Here is a 19,161-nt window from a genome sequence, read left to right as displayed (position 1 = left end):
TATTAAAAAATACACTATAAATCTCTACTAAATTAATTTGTTAACAATAACTTAAATATACTTTATAATCTATCCTTCGCGACAAATCTTAATTAAAAATAACATGTTAATATTTATTTCCAGGTCTGTAATTATATTAACAATTTTAATTCAGTGAAATAGTAGACTACATTTTAACAATAATAAAAACTATTCTACAATGGAAATCAAGGCAAAGGTAGAACATTCTAAGTAAGAAAAACGAAGATTAAAAAGGATAAATGAACAGTATAGAAGTTAAAAATACCTTCATAACCAATATATTCTTGGTATATGTTATTATCTATTACTGCTTTTAAAAATTTCATTATGGATTAATGAATTATTATGCCCAATTGCTGTTTTTTTAAGCATAAATTTTGAATGATTACAAATAGAAAAATCCTCTTGTAAGCATACTTTAATTTGTTACACCTACGATATTTACTCTTGTTAAACTAAAGTGAAATAACATTTTTTTACCAACTGAAATAGTAATTTTTTAACCTATAGCTGAACTGATTGATGATGGAGGAAGTAGTCAAAGTACCCCTTGAGAAGTTGGAAGCTATCAGGCAGCAATTATTAGTAGCATCAATCAGGGATTCAGGGGCCAAGAGTCCATAATTATAGGCCTACAAAATTAACTAAAATACCAGAAATGATTATATATCTTATAAAATTAAATATCAAGCGTTAGCAGGAAAAGTAGATGGCAATAACGTAATAGAAGATAGCGAGTATGAGAAGAGTAAAATAGTGCAAGGAAAGAGAGCGAAACAGGAGGAACGAATGTAACAAAATTATTGAACAATAGTACTGCATGATAGCGCCATAAATTACGAGAATTTTGTTAATTTAATAAAGCAAAATGTAAAAGATAAGTTCGTTATTAAGTATATATAATAAAGATAAAAGGCCCAAATATATATTTCAACAACTATAAGGTTTAAACAAAATTAATTGGTGCTTGCAAAACAAAACACGTTGAATTTCTTACCCATGCTAGAAAGAACATTAAAAGAAGAACATTTGTCATAATAGGCTAGGTGAGATAAATGATAATAGTGTCGCAGCACTTAGGTGTAATAATATCAATTAGTTAATCATGATTACAATATATTTAATGTTAACTTCATGAAGGGAACAATAAATTTTCTCCTAATAGTAGCGCTAGAGGGGCAAAACCCCAGTTCGGCTCTATACTCTTGCACCAAGCAAAAGGGTGCAGAAATCAGAGGGGCGAGGGGATATCTAGGAAGTTTGTCCGTAGCTGTCATATGGCGCGGTTAACATTCGTTTATATTCATTGGTTATATGTTTCTTAGCACACTTTAGGTAAAATGGTTCTAAAGACGAGAACCGGTGGACCCATCGTGGTATGGCCAGTGGCTGAGAGTATTGGTACTTGTAAGGGTTTTGAGGAATGATGATATTAAAAAAAAGAAAGAAAAAGGAAAGCTTATAGCAAGCGGTTTTAATAATATCCCTGCTCAAAACCCTTACAAGTATTAATACCCTCAGCCAATGGCCATACCACGATGGGTCCACCGGTTCTCGTCCGATCACCGAAGTTAAGCATCGTTGGGCGCGGTTAGTACTTGGATGGGTGACCGCTTGGGAACACCGCGTGCTATTGGCTTTCCTTTTTCTCTCTTTTTTTTTAATTTCATCATTCCTCAAAACCCTTACAAGTACCGATGCTCTCAGCCAATGACCATACCACGATGGGTCCACCGGTTCTCGTCCGATCACCGAAGTTAAGCATCGTTGGGCGCGGTTAGTACTTGGATGGGTGACCGCTTGGGAACACCGCGTGCTATTGGCTTTCCTTTTTCTCTCTTTTTTTTTAATTTCATCATTCCTCAAAACCCTTACAAGTACCAATGCTCTCAGCCAATGGCCATACCACGATGGGTCCACCGGTTCTCGTCCGATCACCGAAGTTAAGCATCGTTGGGCGCGGTTAGTACTTGGATGGGTGACCGCTTGGGAACACCGCGTGCTATTGGCTTCCTTTTTCTCTCTTTTTTTTTAATTTCATCATTCCTCAAAACCCTTACAAGTACCAATGCTCTCAGCCAATGGCCATACCACGATGGGTCCACCGGTTCTCGTCCGATCACCGAAGTTAAGCATCGTTGGGCGCGGTTAGTACTTGGATGGGTGACCGCTTGGGAACACCGCGTGCTATTGGCTTTCCTTTTTCTCTCTTTTTTTTTAATTTCATCATTCCTCAAAACCCTTACAAGTACCAATGCTCTCAGCCAATGGCCATACCACGATGGGTCCACCGGTTCTCGTCCGATCACCGAAGTTAAGCATCGTTGGGCGCGGTTAGTACTTGGATGGGTGACCGCTTGGGAACACCGCGTGCTATTGGCTTCCTTTTTCTCTCTTTTTTTTTAATTTCATCATTCCTCAAAACCCTTACAAGTACCAATGCTCTCAGCCAATGGCCATACCACGATGGGTCCACCGGTTCTCGTCCGATCACCGAAGTTAAGCATCGTTGGGCGCGGTTAGTACTTGGATGGGTGACCGCTTGGGAACACCGCGTGCTATTGGCTTTCCTTTTTCTTTCTTTTTTTTTAATTTCATCATTCCTCAAAACCCTTACAAGTACCAATGCTCTCAGCCAATGGCCATACCACGATGGGTCCACCGGTTCTCGTCCGATCACCGAAGTTAAGCATCGTTGGGCGCGGTTAGTACTTGGATGGGTGACCGCTTGGGAACACCGCGTGCTATTGGCTTTCCTTTTTCTTTCTTTTTTTTTAATTTCATCATTCCTCAAAACCCTTACAAGTACCAATGCTCTCAGCCAATGGCCATACCACGATGGGTCCACCGGTTCTCGTCCGATCACCGAAGTTAAGCATCGTTGGGCGCGGTTAGTACTTGGATGGGTGACCGCTTGGGAACACCGCGTGCTATTGGCTTTCCTTTTTCTTTCTTTTTTTTTAATTTCATCATTCCTCAAAACCCTTACAAGTACCAATGCTCTCAGCCAATGGCCATACCACGATGGGTCCACCGGTTCTCGTCCGATCACCGAAGTTAAGCATCGTTGGGCGCGGTTAGTACTTGGATGGGTGACCGCTTGGGAACACCGCGTGCTATTGGCTTTCCTTTTTCTTTCTTTTTTTTAATATCATCATTCCTCAAAACCCTTATAATATACTTTTACCTTCATGTATATATGACCACACCACGATGGATCTACCGAAAAAAAATGGTGCTAGTATTTCTATTGTAGACTTGACCGCGGCCACGTATAACATAACAAATACTTGTGGCTTAATCCTAAAAAGCATAGCGCATGATTTTCCATATATATATATATATATATATATATAGAAATTAAAGAACTAATACCAATATCGTGGCGACCAATCTTTAGATGTACATTATTATTTACTAAATTTTCCGCGAGATCCTTATTTGCTATGCTATAGGTACATACAAATTCTTCTCTTTGATATTCTAAATGCAAATCTTATGTTGATCGGAGACACCATATCGCCCATTGCACGATGTAACCCTTAAGTGCTAAATCTTTAATTGCATCCATTAAAATGGCTTCATCTTTGATGCGGTAAACATTGTTCTCTAACGAATTAATTTGACATTTGTTGCTTGGTTCTTGATTAAAAGCCATATTTAGTGAGGTGTCTTCGACTAGCTTTCGTGTAATAAGAACAACTCTTGTATTGCGCCACTAGTGACACTATCATAAGTTTGCCTCCTTACGAAACGGTCAATCGGGTCAATTACCGATTACATTGACAAAGGTGCAGTACTGTAGAATAACACTCGAGAAATATGTTACGGATGATCACACAAAATTTAAGAAGTCAATTATTCTCTGTATATGTAAATACCTCCGATATTATCGATAGTTCCATAATTAAACTTAACCCACCTTTTTCTATTAAATAGAACGTTCATTATAGCATTTGTGAGTACCTATTGTATATAGTATAGTGATTTTATTTGAATAAAAGCTATGTTTTGAATTTGTTGATAGTCGAAATGCAACAAACACCCTGACACAGAGTTAAAATGTGAGAAAATAAGTTAAATAAAGTTTAGTTATTCGGTTTTGTTAAAGATTACTCAGATTATATCATGTTACTTTAAAGAAAAATAACAAATTTCCATTAAATAGTTTCCCTTACTAACGTTATAACTTCTACAAGTAATTTTCAAACCTCCCTTTATCAAATTTATAATAACAATGATGGCGGGATTTCTTTAGTATAAAAACTAATAATAAATAATTTGTAGTATTTATATATATATATGTATATATATATATATATATATATATTAATAAGAATTAGATTTATTGTACAGCTATTATCTATTAATATACAAAATTATATTTTTTTTGGTTACATACATATAACGTAATATTGGCTGTAGTATAACAATACAAGTATATATTTTTAATGCATACGAAGTAAGGTACCAAGATTAGATTTTGTAAATGTAGAATAACAGAAATATTTAGTCAATCTTGCTTTGTACCTTACTCCGTAATTACAATATACATTGGAAACAACAAATAATTTAAACAATTTTATAAGTTGATAAAATTTAAAGCTAGTCTCCCTCAGTAGCACCCGGTGATAAAGTAAAATTGTCGACCCGAGGAAGGCTGACTTCATCAAAAAGAAAAAATGCAATTAATGCATAAAATCTTAATTAATTGATGTACAAGTAGTAAACAGTACCGAATGACAACAAACAGTTATAAATTAGTTGAAAAAATATTATAAACTTTTTTCTTGCATAAAAGATATTTTTTGTCATCTTATATCTTTGTCAGACCATAAGAACTGTATAAGAGATTTCGTTGTTACTAAAATCTGATTCTGCACATGCCTAAATTTCTCTTTTATTACATATTCTACAGAGTAAGGCATATGTTTGATATTTTCGTCATGTGTAAACTGATTCTGAAAAATAAATATACTACACACTTCTCGACTTGCATGATTTCTTAAAATCATTTTGAAAGTAGAAGTATTTGATCGTAAGCGACTTTTTAAAATTGTAAATAAAAAAAGAACTTTGGTGCAAAGATTCGCACGCGTATGTCATTATAGTTAATATTTATCGCAAAGCTTTATATTGCAATAGTAAGTAAGGAGTTATCTTGGGAACCCTTACTAGATTCGATCTGTATAATATTCTATTTACAATTAAAGATATTACGAGGAGCCGTATCTTGCAGTATTTGTTAATAGTACAAAGAACAGCCGACACATATGTGTATATTAAAAAAATAAAATTGTCGGTTAAAACTATGATTCGTTCTTTCTGTCAAGTACTGAAGTCGATATTTTACGTTCTTTTAAAATATAGTTATTCACGGTACTTTTGACAGAAGAGGCAATGTAGCCTACGATAGCCTAAAAGGCTGATATTATTCTATCATAGAAATTTCTGATCACGTACTAAATAACGAGATATCGGAATGAAAATATATCTCTAGACCCATCCACCGGTTAATTTGTGGAACATTTCTTCGTTGAGTGTTTGATTGACTTCTTTCGAACGCATTGACAAGAAGATGTAGCCACCTATGAATTCATGAACAACTTTGCAATCCGCCGATTGGCACTCAAAAATAATATTCTCTTCTTCAAACTGAACCATCATGTGCTTCACCTCCCAATTAACATTCCACGCCTGCAAAACATAATTCTCTTGAGTTTCCAACAATAAAACTTTAAACGCTGATACTCCCAATCTGACTGACATTTACAATGGGCAAATAAGAATAATTTAGGAACACCAATTAAAGTATTAACGTACCTTCATTGTATTATACCTCCAAGTTTTGAGATGATCGCCATTGTGAAGCTCCATTCGCATCAACCTGTTGTTGGCGATACCCAGCAGCTCATCTTTACTCTTACCCGTAAATCGTACAACGAATAAGGAAATTCCATATTCCGGCAGTGATTGCCATGCTTTAATATAATTCAATTTAGCCTCCACTAGAGGTAAATCTTTGACGTTTGCGTGAGCCTCGAGGATCCTTTGGACCAGCTGCAAGTAAGAAAAATTTATTACTAACGAAGCGATTAATTTACCTGAAGAATAATAATATAATGAATGGGAGGTAGGAGAGCCTTACCTTTCCTCTGAATTTCTTGGCGAATCTTGGCGCCACGTAATCTTCAGGCATTATGTCCAAGGAATTGGGATTAATGGCTGGTGCAGGCGCGGGCCTTTGTAATTGCAGGAAAGCAATGATGCTATTAACTTCGGACTCGTAAGACGCGTCGGCCAATGTGCGTCCTTTCGCTGCCAATCTGCATGCAGCCATCCACTTTGCGTATTGTTGCTCCTAAAAGGAAATGGTGCAAATGAACCATGCAATTACGTAAATCCTTTGCAATCGGCCGAATGGATTAAAATACAATGTTGAAAGAGAAACTAACGTTGTCACATCTGATCCACATTTCAGTCATTCCTTCGGCGCTCGGTACTTCAAGGCGAATGCCGTAACGACCTTGGGAGAGATGAACGTCCGGAGTGACCTCGCAGCCGCGCAGATTGATGACGTAGGCGGGTGCCTCGGAGTTGTTAGTTTCCTCCTGCGTTTTGTAGAGTCTCAATTGCAGATCCCTACAGGTGAACCAATATCGCTTGTACGCCTTCAAGGTGAAGCGTTTTGGCTTGAAGAATCGCAAATAGTCGCATAATTCCGGTACTTGGGTAATGTCGCTCGGGCCGTTGCTTATGTTGCTACCCTCCAAGGTAACTTGAAGATCCGTCAGGGCAGCGTCAATGTCATCCTCTGCCGGTAACACAGTTCCGTTCCCGTCGTAATTCGGCTGTGGCACGCTCGCCTGAAGATTCACTTGGACCTGTGGAAAATTCGTTTGGAATGTAATCTATCTGCAGTAGGTTTAATTGAAAAATAGGCAGACGAAAGCACGCGTGAATTTTGATTCTAATGAAAATCGCTGGCCGATAAATAGGGAGTAATCAGCCGTGGCTAATCCACCTCGGTGTTGTATTATTGTACTACAGCAGTATATATGTATTCTATATAGGATGTCTATTCTACTTTGCCCAGACACATACCAGGGATTAAGCATACAAAATACGTATTAACTTTCCGGATGGTTGCCGTCCCTTCTGTGCCTTGCTCGCTTGCTGGCTGCCTGACTGGCGGCTCCATGTTGGATGAGAGTGAAGAGAGGGAGAGGGAGAGGGAGAGGATATTGCGCGTGTCTACTCCGATGTTTACAAGTTGCACTCCCGCATGCAAATCGGACCAGCTTAAGTCGATTATCTCATGGCTGATTTTCCAGCCCTCGTTACGCACGTTCCTGCGACGCGACGCCTTCCAGCTGAACCTAACGCACGTGTGTGCCACCCCCCCCCCCCCCCGTCCGTCCATTTCATCATTGAAATTTGCACAAAAACTTGAATACTTTAATTGCAATACAATTATATAACGATTACCGAATCTCAACGCGAGTTACTCAATACGTTCTTTTTAAAATAAGTTACATTTAAGAGCAAATCCTTGTTAATGACCCTTGATACAAACAGTTTACATGGATGCTATTCGGAACAAGTGGAACATGTTCTTTTCATCGTCGCTTGAACAGTGATCGAAAAAGAGATTACAAGAAACGTAATTTGCGCGAGATTTAATAAGACCCATCTGGACTGTAGGTTCGATTCTCTTTCATTAGCGGGGCACGTGACGCAGCCGAGCGGAAGCGCACGTGTACCTTTCTTTGACACTGTACTACGAGCTGTAGCGTCACGAGCCGGAACGCAGGATTATTTAGCGTCGTTCGAGCTTTACTCCCGTCAAGTGAGTTTCGTGAAGGGACAATAAAGAGATTCTTATAGTACCAAGGAAATCAGAGGTGGGAGAGGAGTTTTATCTCGGAGAGGGGGGGGGGGGGGGAGTAGCAAGCACGTTGTAAGAAATACCTTGGTGGAATCTTCGGAGATAAATATTTGGGATGCGGTAGATGATAAGGTTGAAAAGTTTCTTGGCGAGGAATTTAGAGGGGGGAGAAGGGGTTTTACCTGAAGAGCGGCAAACATGAGCATCTCCTCCTCGGTGCAATCGATCTCTTCCGAGAGCAATTGCCACTTGGCCTGCTCGTATATCATGTTGATCCTAACGGCGTCGGTTTTCGGATTGAGGTCGTAGAAGGAGTAGAACTTGAATTTTAGTCTGAGAGTGTCAAACTCGCGTATTCCTTGCTCCATGATCGATAATGATGAATCGAGCCAGGCGACGTTCATCCTGGCACGTTCGACGAGGCTTTTCGGTCGGACCAGCTTGCCACGGACTTCCGGCGACACGGAGCTCGGACTCTGCGCCAAGGACTCGGTCAAACCACCGTTCAAAGCCTCCAGACTCATCGTGCTATTGTTCGCATTGAACGATCCGGTACTACCGAAGCCGGACGAGTTATTGTTCCTCTTCCACGTTCCGGATTGCTAAAAACCATAAATCAAACTCTAATCACAATCCATGCATACGGACGCACACACCCCGCGGTTTCCCATATATAGAACGATGATTATTGAAATGGACGCGAGGCATTACAGAGACGGGAGAGCTGATCGGTGTGCTGTGATTTCTGTTTGTGGGCGTGACTGGTGCGCACATGAAAGGGCTGCTTTGATCCAAACTTCCCGTTGATCCCCTGGGACTCTGGCTCACAGGGATGAAGGTATTCGTGTCGGCTGGTATGTGCCAGTGGCCGTTCTTTTGATTCTCGATCTTCTTCTTCGCCGGCAGATCCTTCAGGTTGTACTTGAGATGATTAGGCTCCAGTGGCTTGCAAAACGATAATTCTTCGGGGTGTCTTATACCTGCAAGAACCCAATAAAACTTAATAAACCTACATCTATATATATAATAAAACTATGTGATAACTACAAATCAAATAAAAATTCTTCCAAGCTTTTCGAAGGAGTAAATAACCTATATGTAATTTTGTAAGATAAAGTCTATTAATTTGCAATAAACTTTTTCAGTCGCTTATCTCATATATTATATATACCTATATATATATATAAGGTATACGTTTAACAGAGAGTACATATTTATCTCTTCAGGGCTTACCTAATTCTTTACAAAGGTTGATAACGGCGTTGAAGGTTTTTACGGAGAAATCGACTCGGCAATCGAGGCATCGCATATCCGGTAGCTGCACCCTCAGCGTTTTGTGCATCGGTGTGAAATGCAGCAGTGCATCGGCAGCCACGCCGTACTGATCCAACGTACTTCTAGTTCTGGTGAGCCAGTGATTTCGTGCAGGCCACCACAATGCGTGATCCGACCAGTCCATCGCGATATCTGTTGCAAACAAACACGATCGATTTATTAAACAACCGAAATCGCAAGTTTTTATGGAATTTCGATAAGAAGCAGCAGGAGCCAGGAGCAAGTTATGCCCGAGTGTTTCTTTTTTCCGTCCTCGTCATTGGGATCTGGGACATGTGCCGAGGAGGCCCGGGTTTTCAGGACTTTATCCAGACCGTACTCACGGTCATGCACACGTGTTCCGCCGGATGTTTCACGCGCGTGTCGTAAAGACCACGTGCTTCCTATTTTCTCCTGACACCCAACAAACAGCAGTCACCTCTTTTTCTCCGAGCAATAACCGCAAGTAAACCATCGACGCGTCTACGCCTCGTTTTTAACCTTACATCCCGAAGCCCCAACTCTTATATTATTATACCACACGGTCCATTACTTCCGTTTTCAGTCCTCCACTCGGATACAAAGGATTACCGAGGGATATGAACACTAATCACGTTTCTCGTTGAAACATGGAATAAATAAAGTAGAAATTATGCCGAGTGCTAACCTACGAGAGTGACTGTTGTGCGAAGAAGCATCAGGATGAAAAAGTAAGAAGGAAGGAAGAATTCTAATTATTCCTTCATGAGTGGGTTCTTCTGGAATATTTGAAAATTCCAGATGGGAATGCAGAGCGAGGTAGAAAAGTGTCGTCGAAAGTACGCTCGAGATGCTTCAAGCCTTATAGAGGTAGAGCAGGCTTTTGTAAAGCTTTGGCTTTGGGACTGAAGGGAGGGGGGGGGGGGGGTGGTAGTGGAAGCAAAATGGAGAAAAAAAGGTGGCGTTCAGGAGGGGTAGTAGAGTCTCATCTTGGTTCAAGTACGTGGGTTTTTGTATCGGCATAAAGATTTCCGTTTTCGATTGTTCTCGGGAAATACAAAAACTGCACGACAAAAAACGTAAACAGCATAGCGAAGAAGAAGCGTAGTGGGATTGACGTAAGTTTCGCGGAAAATCCCCTACCTCGAAAGAGAGAGCTGATTTGTTTATTAACGGCAGCTATAGGAAAACACTTAGTGTTGCTCGTGAAATTGACAAAGGGGCAGAGATTGCTGAAGAAGACTCGCAGGTGGAGATAGGTTTGTTATGGTTAAAAGCAGCGGTGAAAATGCGCTGCTTGAGATTCCTCGGAGAGTTCGTTTTGTGTTTGTAGGAGGGTGGGGGGAGATCTTGACTTTCCGGCTGGTGAAGAGTATAGGGGGTGGATTCTTCCTCAGCCCCGTTTCAAGAGAGGAGTGCGGCGAAACCCTTGAGTTATCCGACACCCTTGTCGACGTTGGGCGTCGTATGGTTGTAGAGCCGTCGTCAACGTTGTGCTCGTTGTCGCTGTCATTGTCGTTGTCCAAGGGACATCGTCGTATACAACCGAGGGTTCTTGGAAGAGAGGAGCTACACGCCACGAAATCCAACACGAAAAATATGCGCGCGTAGATAAACCCTACTGTACGGTCTCTGCTTTATTATTACATTTTTCCGCAGCATCGAGCACTAGCCGTTCCTCGAAAGTCAACCAAACGTAAACAATAGACCAGTGTTGACGCTTCAGCTGAGATTTGAAATTCTAATTTATTATACTCGTGCGCCGTTTATAAGGTGTATTCTTGGAGCATTCGGTGACTTTTCATCGGATTCAATAGGTGTTTATCGGTTTTTCCAAGAACATGTGCCTTCTATAATGGCGCTACGGTCCAAATACTACCGGAGAAGGTTTGCAGCAGCCAACAGGAACACAGCAGGCTATACAAATTTTTCGGATGGAGTCGTTAAATTGACCGCGACGGAAACGGCGCGAGCAGCTGTGAAAATTACTTTTCAGCAGACCTTACGACTCCACCATGACTTTCCAAGTATACATATATATATATGCACACAGGCAGTCGACGCTGCTTCGTTGCGGGGAAAAAGGAAACAGATGCCGAAAACGCACGAGCGTGCCTCGAATAAAAGAAACAATGGAACCGACCCACCATTCCAATTGGCTCAACAATCACCCGACGTATCTATTATCGGAAAGCAGTTCTAATAGCCCAATGCCATGCACTCAATGACACCGCAGATCAACATATATATCTCTATTACGAAAAATGACACGAGCCATTGAACACGTTTTCCTCCATAGCTCAGACTCGTCGCACCATAGACTTATATGGAGCCTATAAAATTGCATTACTTTTGGAGATGACACTCGTGCTCGTGTTTACGCGTAAAAGTCTGCAGTGAGAAATTTGAAAGACCATGCACAGTGTATTGCGACCTTTTAACAATACTTTATATTTTTTATATACAGACATTTTTAATTGTGCTGTTGTTCTTATTATACGGCATCGTTGAGAGGTCGTAGATCTTACATGCGTAATGTGCAGGAGTAAAGTTGGAATTTTTGTAGTTGATCTCCGACCGTCACGGATGAGCTTAGCACATCCGACGACGGAATCTGCAGCTTCCGTGCTGCGCTGCTCATAAAAGCTGTATACTATTATAGACCCAGCCTATTTTGGTACTTTCGCGTCTGGCCTATTGAGAGAAGCAAGCCGCGCATTTTCCCGGTCGTTGTACCGCCTGGTGCCTGTGTGCCTCCTGCGCGTATATATATAGGATAATACAAACTTTGCAAACGGAATATCAATGTGATTCTACGGGAAACGTTAATAATTTTTGTCATCTTATTCCCCGCAAGATGCGATAAATCACGAGGTTGGAAAGGCGCAAAAATAGTAACGAACGTAATGTATACAAGTGTTATAAAATTATCCGTGACTAAAGGGGGAAGAATGACTGGTGAATATGAGTATAATTACGTGGAGTATGCCGCCTTTGCGGGGCAAGTATTTCTCAAAGAATCAATGGAGGATTATTGGGCTTTGTGCAATTTGGCACGGTGCAGAGAGAAAGCGAGCGATATCGGCCAATCGCATTTAAGGCGTGTTCACGTGTGGCCAAAGAGGCTCGTTTAGAGCTCTGGCGGCTTTTTAGCCGAAAATTTATCGACGTGTTTGCGCGACGGCCGCTCGGGGGCAGCCGGAATGGCCGGTGCAGCTTGACCAAAAAGAGCCGTGACCGCGTTGCTGCCACGTTTTCTCCTCGTGTGTATGACACTCTCTTGAGCACGTCACGTTGTGCTGCAAGTTGCAACTGAAACTCCAGCAGCTCGCGCTTCTCCCTGCGATTTATTTTTCTGCCGGAATAATTAGAAAACAAACAGAAATGCTATACTTTGTCTTTTCGCGAGCATGCAAATAATAATATAGAAGCGAGGCATCCATCATTCGGCTACGGAATAGATTTTTCCGTGAATTTTTCGCTTCTGATACATCGAGAGAAGTTTTTTCTTTACTGTAAATTTAAACACAACCGTAAAGTTGGTAATTGAAATATATAACAATTTGTTAATTTCGCGTATCAACTATTAAAGTGTGATGCATTTTATATGCAGTAAAGAGATTCTTGTCCCAGTGTGGGATTAGCTCGCCTGGGAGAGTTGCAGAATGTATACAGGATTCGTCGCTTGAAACACCTCAAAGCGTAATTACAAAAATACGTATCTCCATAACTATTAGAGATATCAAAATTTTGTAGAAGACCTTACTGAACGCAATTACTAAAATACGCTTCGAAAAGATATGTTACAAAAAACATGTTGACACCTCTGATAGTCGCGGAGATACGCGTCTTCGTGCATTTATGCTCTGGTCCATTTTAACCGACGGACCCTGTACAATGCCAGAATATTGCGTGTACAGACAAGGAGATTCCCAGAACTGGAAGAACCTTCTTTTATCGAGATTCCTTGAAAACTGTCTCCTCGCTGAGTCGACCACAAGAACCTATATATAAACACACACAGCGATTCCTGATGTTAAAACAGTTGGTCCACGCGCCTTACGATTTTGCAAAAAAGAAAACATAAAAAGTCTTCGTGTCATAAGGCCGAGAATCGAAAGAATGAATGATTCGACAATTGGGTTACACGAGGAGTTGGTCGAGGAATCTAGGTTCGCGGCGTTCGGGCTGCTTGTGGGAGAGTTATAAAATGTATGGCGCCAGAATGATGCGCGAGTAGCCGAAGCGACCCTCGGAACGGGAACACAGTCGTCTTTTACCAACATTGCGTAACGTTCAGAGGGGAGAACGAAGCTGCCGATCGTATAAACGACCGTAAAACCAAAATAGCCGCTAGCAGGAGTCTCCTCCTTATTGCGAGAACACAATGAAGCTTCGGATTCCGCACTACTCCGCAGCCCAAATGACACTTTCAATCGTCCACAATGGATCGCAATTGCCGTCGTCATTGATTCGCGATGCAACGTGTCTGAATTGTCCTCGATCATCGATTCTTATACGCGATTGAACTTGAAGACCACAGCGCGGAATTAGCATCGATAGAAAAGTTGGGCTGTGCGTTATATTAAAGTGCCGATGGCGATCGAATCGAAAGCTGCAGCGCGATCATGGGCGAAAGACAAAAGGCAAGAGGCACGTGTTTGCGTGCTACAGCGGCAATGCAAACGAGTTATTGGTTACTAGGTCAGTGCACATTGGCTGATCAGCTGTTGGCACTGTTTCTCATTACTGTCGTCCGGGACGAACCACTAGAAATGTGAGCGCCGAGGGACACGCGATCCTTTAGCGCCTAATGAGCCGCGGCCTCGGCATAATTTATAAGCAAATCGTTCTGCACTCTCCGTATACCTATATGTATACGTGCAGTATACTCATTTTGCTTTACATCACCATTAATTCCCGCGCAATTTGTTTCTTCCTCTCGAGCACGTTCCAAACACGCATTCTCATAGTTTTTTCTTACTTCTCTTATCGGAGACTTTCAGTTGTCTCGTATATCGTTTAAATCGAGAAACAGTTATGTATATATATATATATATACATATCCTCTTTATTCGAGTTTGTGTGTGTAAGGTGTACAGATTTGCTACTGGTCGTTCCTACAAGTTTCGGATTGACTCGAGTGAAGCGAGCGTGATGGTCGAGGACTTGTTTACTGAAACTTGTACTACGCGACAACGGAAGAGCGAGCGAGCAAGAGGTTGGGAAGGGTGGAGGGGGGAGGGGGGAAGCTCCCTCGGTTAAGCGCTCTGGTGCACCCTCTGGCTGGATGTCCCCATCCTGCGCACAAAGAAGCCACGCAAACTACAAGAAAGCGACCCTTTGATTTCTCAGTCCATTACGCAACGTACGCCGCACAACGCAAGGATACACCGCTAAAACCTCTCAAAGACTCGAATTTTCCTATAGTTCCTGCTAAACACTCGTCTCAACTTGCCCAATTAAATCCTTACCTCGTCCTTACCCCAATGCTTGCCGAGCTTCGGCTAACCGCAATTCCAATGGAATGTCTCGAAATTCACCGAACGAAAGCCCTATATATATATATATATATATATATAAAACATCAAACCTTTAATTGTATTGGTACAATTCCAGAGAAACCACTAATCCCTCTTACAAATATAAACACGCACATTGCAAGAGATATTTCGATCAAGTCAATAATACTTTGCACAAGTTCTATTGTACGTCAATGTTTATTTGTGTTTGCAGAAGCGAATCGAGAAGATGACGAATAGCTATAGAATCTCGCAATGTGTGTATATATATATTTAGAATGAGCGAAGAGGGCGAATAAAGTTTAAATAAGCATCGGGCAGAGGCTGGTGCTGTTTTGAAAGCACGGTTGTATGGGGGAGAGACCTAAAAGTAGCCAGACTCATCCATGTCTGGCAGATAGTTACGTCAGTACAGTTCGTTGATCCAATGTTTTATACGACGTATATGTGTGTTATATGCGTCCTCCAATGGCTCGAATTATGTCAGAATTCTCCGAAGGCTGAGCCACGAAACAGTTGCAAAATCATTATTTATATATATATATATATATATATGTATATACGCGTAGTTGTGAGTCGTAAACAAAAAAAAATACAGAAACCAAATATGTGCAAAGTCTGACCACTCGATTGGTCGAGTGTATCGAGTTGATTGGAAATCACGAAATGCCTTTAAACATTTGAGTAATCTCAGATATGTCATACCGTGGCTGGATTAGATTAGATATGCAAATTGATAATATACCTGTTGCACAATTACAACGTAGGTGTTGATCCCCAGTCACATTTGTTATATCCTGTCTAGCTTGGTTCGTTACACTGAGAATTATCATACTTTGAATCAAGCTAATTACATCGCCCTGTATTTTCTTTTCCAATCACCTAGCTCCGATTTTGCAACGATTCGACCGACGGTTAAGATAAAGCGACTAGTCGAGCGTAAAACTTTTCTATCCTAGCGAGTAAATTCAACGTTGAATGGAGAGAGAGAGAGAGAGAGAGATTTCGCCAGTGAGAAAAGTCTTTGAACCAATTGTATATACACGCGTATAATAAAGTTTCCAAACAGGATTTTCCACGGTGTGTGAAAAAACAAGGAGATCGAATTGGATAAGAGAAAGGAGAAATTAGCGATAGCCGGAAAGAATGCTGTAAATTAAGATCGGAGGGATAATATGCATAGGAGTGAAAAGGTCGGAGTCGTGTCGCGGCAGCAGCAGGACGTGTGTCGTGCCAAGGCAGCTTGTGTGTTGTGACAAAAGTCAAAGGAGGAGTCCGTCCGTGTTCCGTAATTGAAGAGGGAGCAAAGTATACGCTCGTAGAGAGGCCGTAAGCCGAGGCCAAAGGCAACCGTGGTCGTTCCAGTTAAAAGCTACGATTGCTCTGGCTTACAGGGAATCACGATTGTTCCCGATTCTCATTCGACCGAGTCACTGCTGCCAGATCGTGGGTTTTTAGTCCTCCCACTATGCCCCTCGATCCCTATACCGGTAGGCATAGGCGAGTCGTGCAGGTGGGAGGCCAAAAAACCCGCGATCCAGCAACACCGATTGGACTCTTTGCTGTAGACAAACTAGAGATAACCACGTGGCTCTCTCTCGTCGTCTCGAGTCTATCCGTCCAATTGACCAAATGCCAATCATTCGCGCGCGCGTTGCCCGTTACGCCACCCTCAACAACGACAAAAACGCACAGTTTCCAACGGCGCTCCGCTGCAATGCCGCCGCGACTCCAAGGCATTTTTCACGATCGTTATCACGAGTCTCGCTCTCCAATCAATCGTCACGATTATTTCAATCTCCGGTCATTTACGTCACTCCTGTCCCACATCCTGTCTCCAGACCTTTTCTCAACCCATTTGCTCATTAACCGCGAAAAACAAACAGCGAGCGTATCGTCTCAAACATTTCCACCGTTTTCCCAACGGAAAATCCCACTCGCGCGAATTTACCGAGAAAAGTACATGGAGAAAGCTTGACGCGCACGCTCGAATGTAAAATATTCGAGTTTTATTCATGTTTACACTGGATTGTTTGATTTGGTCCCGTGTAGAGGGCTCTCCGATATCGAGCGGTTAAAACGGCCAGTCGGTTTCCAGGTAATGACTAATATAAGAAATATTTGCTTTTCGAGGAAAGTCAAATATTTACAAGATGCGATTCGCCTGAAATCACGACGCGCGGAGGAAACTTTCTCCAGCTTGCAGATCTTCGACCTTCGGATTACCGGCAAGGTCGACATTATCATAGCGCCTCGCTATTTTTAAAAATGCGCCGCCGTGCTCTCGTCCGTTGCTTCGATCGCTGCCCATGTGAAAACCCGTCCAGGCCAGTCTCCCCCTCCCCTCCCCCCCCCCCTCTCTCATATATTCTTGAAGGGAGATAATAAGCGAGATTAAAATCATCGGGTTTCCATTGCAATGTACATTATCTGCAGGATGTTTGCGAGTTACGTGTCTTTATATATATATCGAGCGATCGAATTTAAACCGAGCGATGGTACGAAAGTAACGCGAGCCAATTGAATAATTGAAGCGAGGAATGACTATTTGGACACATCGGGACACGTCCGATAAATTGAAGCAATTTCGCTCGGTCGGTGTACATATAGGCATTTGTATCCGAATGTCGGTTTGAGAGAGCCAGCAGGCAGACTGTAGAATTGCATGCGCGTGCGTATCGTTTGTCATAATTGGCCCCTTTCTCCTCCCTATTTTCTCGTACCCTTGGACATCTCCACGTCCAGTCTTTATTAACAGCCTTTATTCGAGCTCTTTGCGATGAACCGTTGAACAAAGCGGACGTGCTCCAACCGCAAATTGTTAAATTAACAATAAGCACGGATCACTCGAGAGATCAACTCGATTGGTTGCACCAATCCACTCCTAAAGGTCAATGTCTTGGTCGTACACGCAGCTGCGGAAGAGCGATAACGACATAAATATGAGGCCGGTAAAAGTATAACGACCCAACTGTTGAGATTATTGCGCTTTTCCTCGAAGGAATATTGCTTTCGAAAAGTTGGCCAGTAAATATATATTTGAAAAGGTCGGACGAGGTCGTGCGATATATCGAGCCTCATCGGTAAAGCACGTTTTTCATGGCACTTTGAAAGCACACCCTGGTACACGGTGTGAGGAAATTTAACGAGGAAAAAAGATATATGTTCTATTGAAAATCTCAAATAATATGAAATAATGCGCAGAAAAGTGTAAACCGTCGATAAGAGAGGTTTGCTTTATATGCAGATCTCGGATTACGCGCTCCGCCCTAAAAACTAATATAGCGTAGAGAGCCAGCAGTTGTAGTCCGATAAGATATCTTGTCTAGCGCAACTGCCAATCTGCTCTACTGATTGCTCGCTTTTCACGCTCAAAGCACTTTATTCCGTCGAACAATGCAAAATAATCCACGATGAGAAAGTTTGTTCGATAAATTTATATATATATATATACATATAATAATTAGAAGCATGCTGCGCATATATAGCGACGAGTTCGGAGAGCCTCGGTATATATATATATATATAAGGAGGATCCATTATGCATAATGGATCGTGCTCGTGTTTATCGAAGAGCTATAATAATTTATGGAGGTAGTTAAATATTGGTGGAAAAAATGGCGAAGGAGTCGTGGGACGCTGCGAAATGAAGTGATGTCATGGGAGAGGAGGAGAGACGTGTCGGAGTTGTAGAGGGAAGAATGGGTGAATGTGGGAAGGTAAAATGAGACGAGGGCAGCGGGCAGGCAAGGCAGGAAAACGCCAGGCGAGATATCGGCGGTGCTCGCTCGCGCGCGCGGCGCAAGGGCGTATATCGATTTGGTTAGCCTAGCTCCTCTTACGCGAACGTGGGTCGTGGGCAGATATATGCGGGCGTGTCTATCGAATTAAGCCACTTTTTTAACTCGACACGTTCATACGGGTTTCTCGGTCGACCACTCCGATCATAGACATTAATTCATCGACCCCCCCCCCCCCCCCCCCACGTATAATTGCACTCGGATTTATACTATATACGTATATACATAGCTGTGTGCATGGCTGAGCACTCGCAAAAATCTCATCTATCATATTACATGTACCGCGCGTCTCTCTTCGAGGAGAATTCGGAAGAACCATCGGCCAATAAGCTCTCGACTCTTCCCAGTTGACTCGACGATGTTTACTCTTCTTCACGGTCGGATGTAGGACGAAGGCATGTTTTGCTCCGCGAGAGAGGAAGAGCGAGTATTATTGGAAAACGAGAACGTTCGAATCATGCAGCTATTGCGCGAATTTGTACGAATTAAACACACTTTTCGTATATATACGCAGCGAATAAAAAATGGATTCTGCGAAAAATATTTCGCAGACGCCACACCGGTACAAATAATTACTTCTCTTACACATACATATATACGAGGTAAGAGCTTTTTTTCGGTTTCGAGGAAAAAACTG

At 42.0% G+C, this 19,161-nt stretch overlaps 1 protein-coding gene and 9 non-coding genes across 10 annotated transcripts in view; 9 read left to right on the top strand and 1 right to left on the bottom strand.

Annotated features, from left to right (window-relative positions):
- Positions 1–1,541: 1,541 nt before the first annotated feature.
- On the top strand, positions 1,542–1,660 carry LOC136780701 (5S ribosomal RNA). Its single transcript, XR_010823797.1, has one exon. It is a non-coding gene; the product is annotated as a 5S ribosomal RNA (ribosomal RNA).
- A 67-nt stretch (positions 1,661–1,727) lies between these two features.
- On the top strand, positions 1,728–1,846 carry LOC136780704 (5S ribosomal RNA). Its single transcript, XR_010823800.1, has one exon. It is a non-coding gene; the product is annotated as a 5S ribosomal RNA (ribosomal RNA).
- A 67-nt stretch (positions 1,847–1,913) lies between these two features.
- LOC136780700 (5S ribosomal RNA) lies at positions 1,914–2,032 on the top strand. The gene has a single exon (XR_010823796.1). It is a non-coding gene; the product is annotated as a 5S ribosomal RNA (ribosomal RNA).
- A 66-nt stretch (positions 2,033–2,098) lies between these two features.
- LOC136780699 (5S ribosomal RNA) lies at positions 2,099–2,217 on the top strand. The gene has a single exon (XR_010823795.1). It is a non-coding gene; the product is annotated as a 5S ribosomal RNA (ribosomal RNA).
- Positions 2,218–2,284: 67 nt separating this feature from the next.
- Positions 2,285–2,403, top strand: LOC136780708 (5S ribosomal RNA). The gene has a single exon (XR_010823804.1). It is a non-coding gene; the product is annotated as a 5S ribosomal RNA (ribosomal RNA).
- A 66-nt stretch (positions 2,404–2,469) lies between these two features.
- On the top strand, positions 2,470–2,588 carry LOC136780707 (5S ribosomal RNA). Its single transcript, XR_010823803.1, has one exon. It is a non-coding gene; the product is annotated as a 5S ribosomal RNA (ribosomal RNA).
- Positions 2,589–2,655: 67 nt separating this feature from the next.
- LOC136780706 (5S ribosomal RNA) lies at positions 2,656–2,774 on the top strand. The gene has a single exon (XR_010823802.1). It is a non-coding gene; the product is annotated as a 5S ribosomal RNA (ribosomal RNA).
- Positions 2,775–2,841: 67 nt separating this feature from the next.
- On the top strand, positions 2,842–2,960 carry LOC136780705 (5S ribosomal RNA). The gene has a single exon (XR_010823801.1). It is a non-coding gene; the product is annotated as a 5S ribosomal RNA (ribosomal RNA).
- A 67-nt stretch (positions 2,961–3,027) lies between these two features.
- Positions 3,028–3,146, top strand: LOC136780698 (5S ribosomal RNA). The gene has a single exon (XR_010823794.1). It is a non-coding gene; the product is annotated as a 5S ribosomal RNA (ribosomal RNA).
- Positions 3,147–4,346: 1,200 nt separating this feature from the next.
- Positions 4,347–19,161, bottom strand: part of Fit1 (Fermitin 1) — a 58,613-nt gene continuing 43,798 nt past the window's right edge. The window contains exons 2-8 of the mRNA XM_066738671.1: positions 9,143–9,376; positions 8,621–8,889; positions 8,092–8,511; positions 6,477–6,905; positions 6,170–6,382; positions 5,845–6,081; positions 4,347–5,718 (exon numbers count right to left, since the gene is read on the bottom strand). Of these exons, the coding sequence (XP_066594768.1) occupies positions 5,518–5,718; positions 5,845–6,081; positions 6,170–6,382; positions 6,477–6,905; positions 8,092–8,511; positions 8,621–8,889; positions 9,143–9,376 (2,003 nt within the window). The 3' untranslated portion in view covers positions 4,347–5,517. The remainder of the gene's footprint in view (positions 5,719–5,844; positions 6,082–6,169; positions 6,383–6,476; positions 6,906–8,091; positions 8,512–8,620; positions 8,890–9,142; positions 9,377–19,161) is intronic.

The sequence above is a fragment of the Prorops nasuta genome, unplaced genomic scaffold (assembly GCF_024137725.1).
Source record: "Prorops nasuta isolate Cenicafe-Biocafe unplaced genomic scaffold, Cenicafe_Pnas_1.2 PNAS00019, whole genome shotgun sequence".
Lineage (NCBI taxonomy): Eukaryota > Metazoa > Arthropoda > Insecta > Hymenoptera > Bethylidae > Prorops > Prorops nasuta.
The sequence above is the reverse complement of the archived record's forward strand: the minus strand, read 5'-3'. Positions and strand labels throughout refer to the sequence as shown.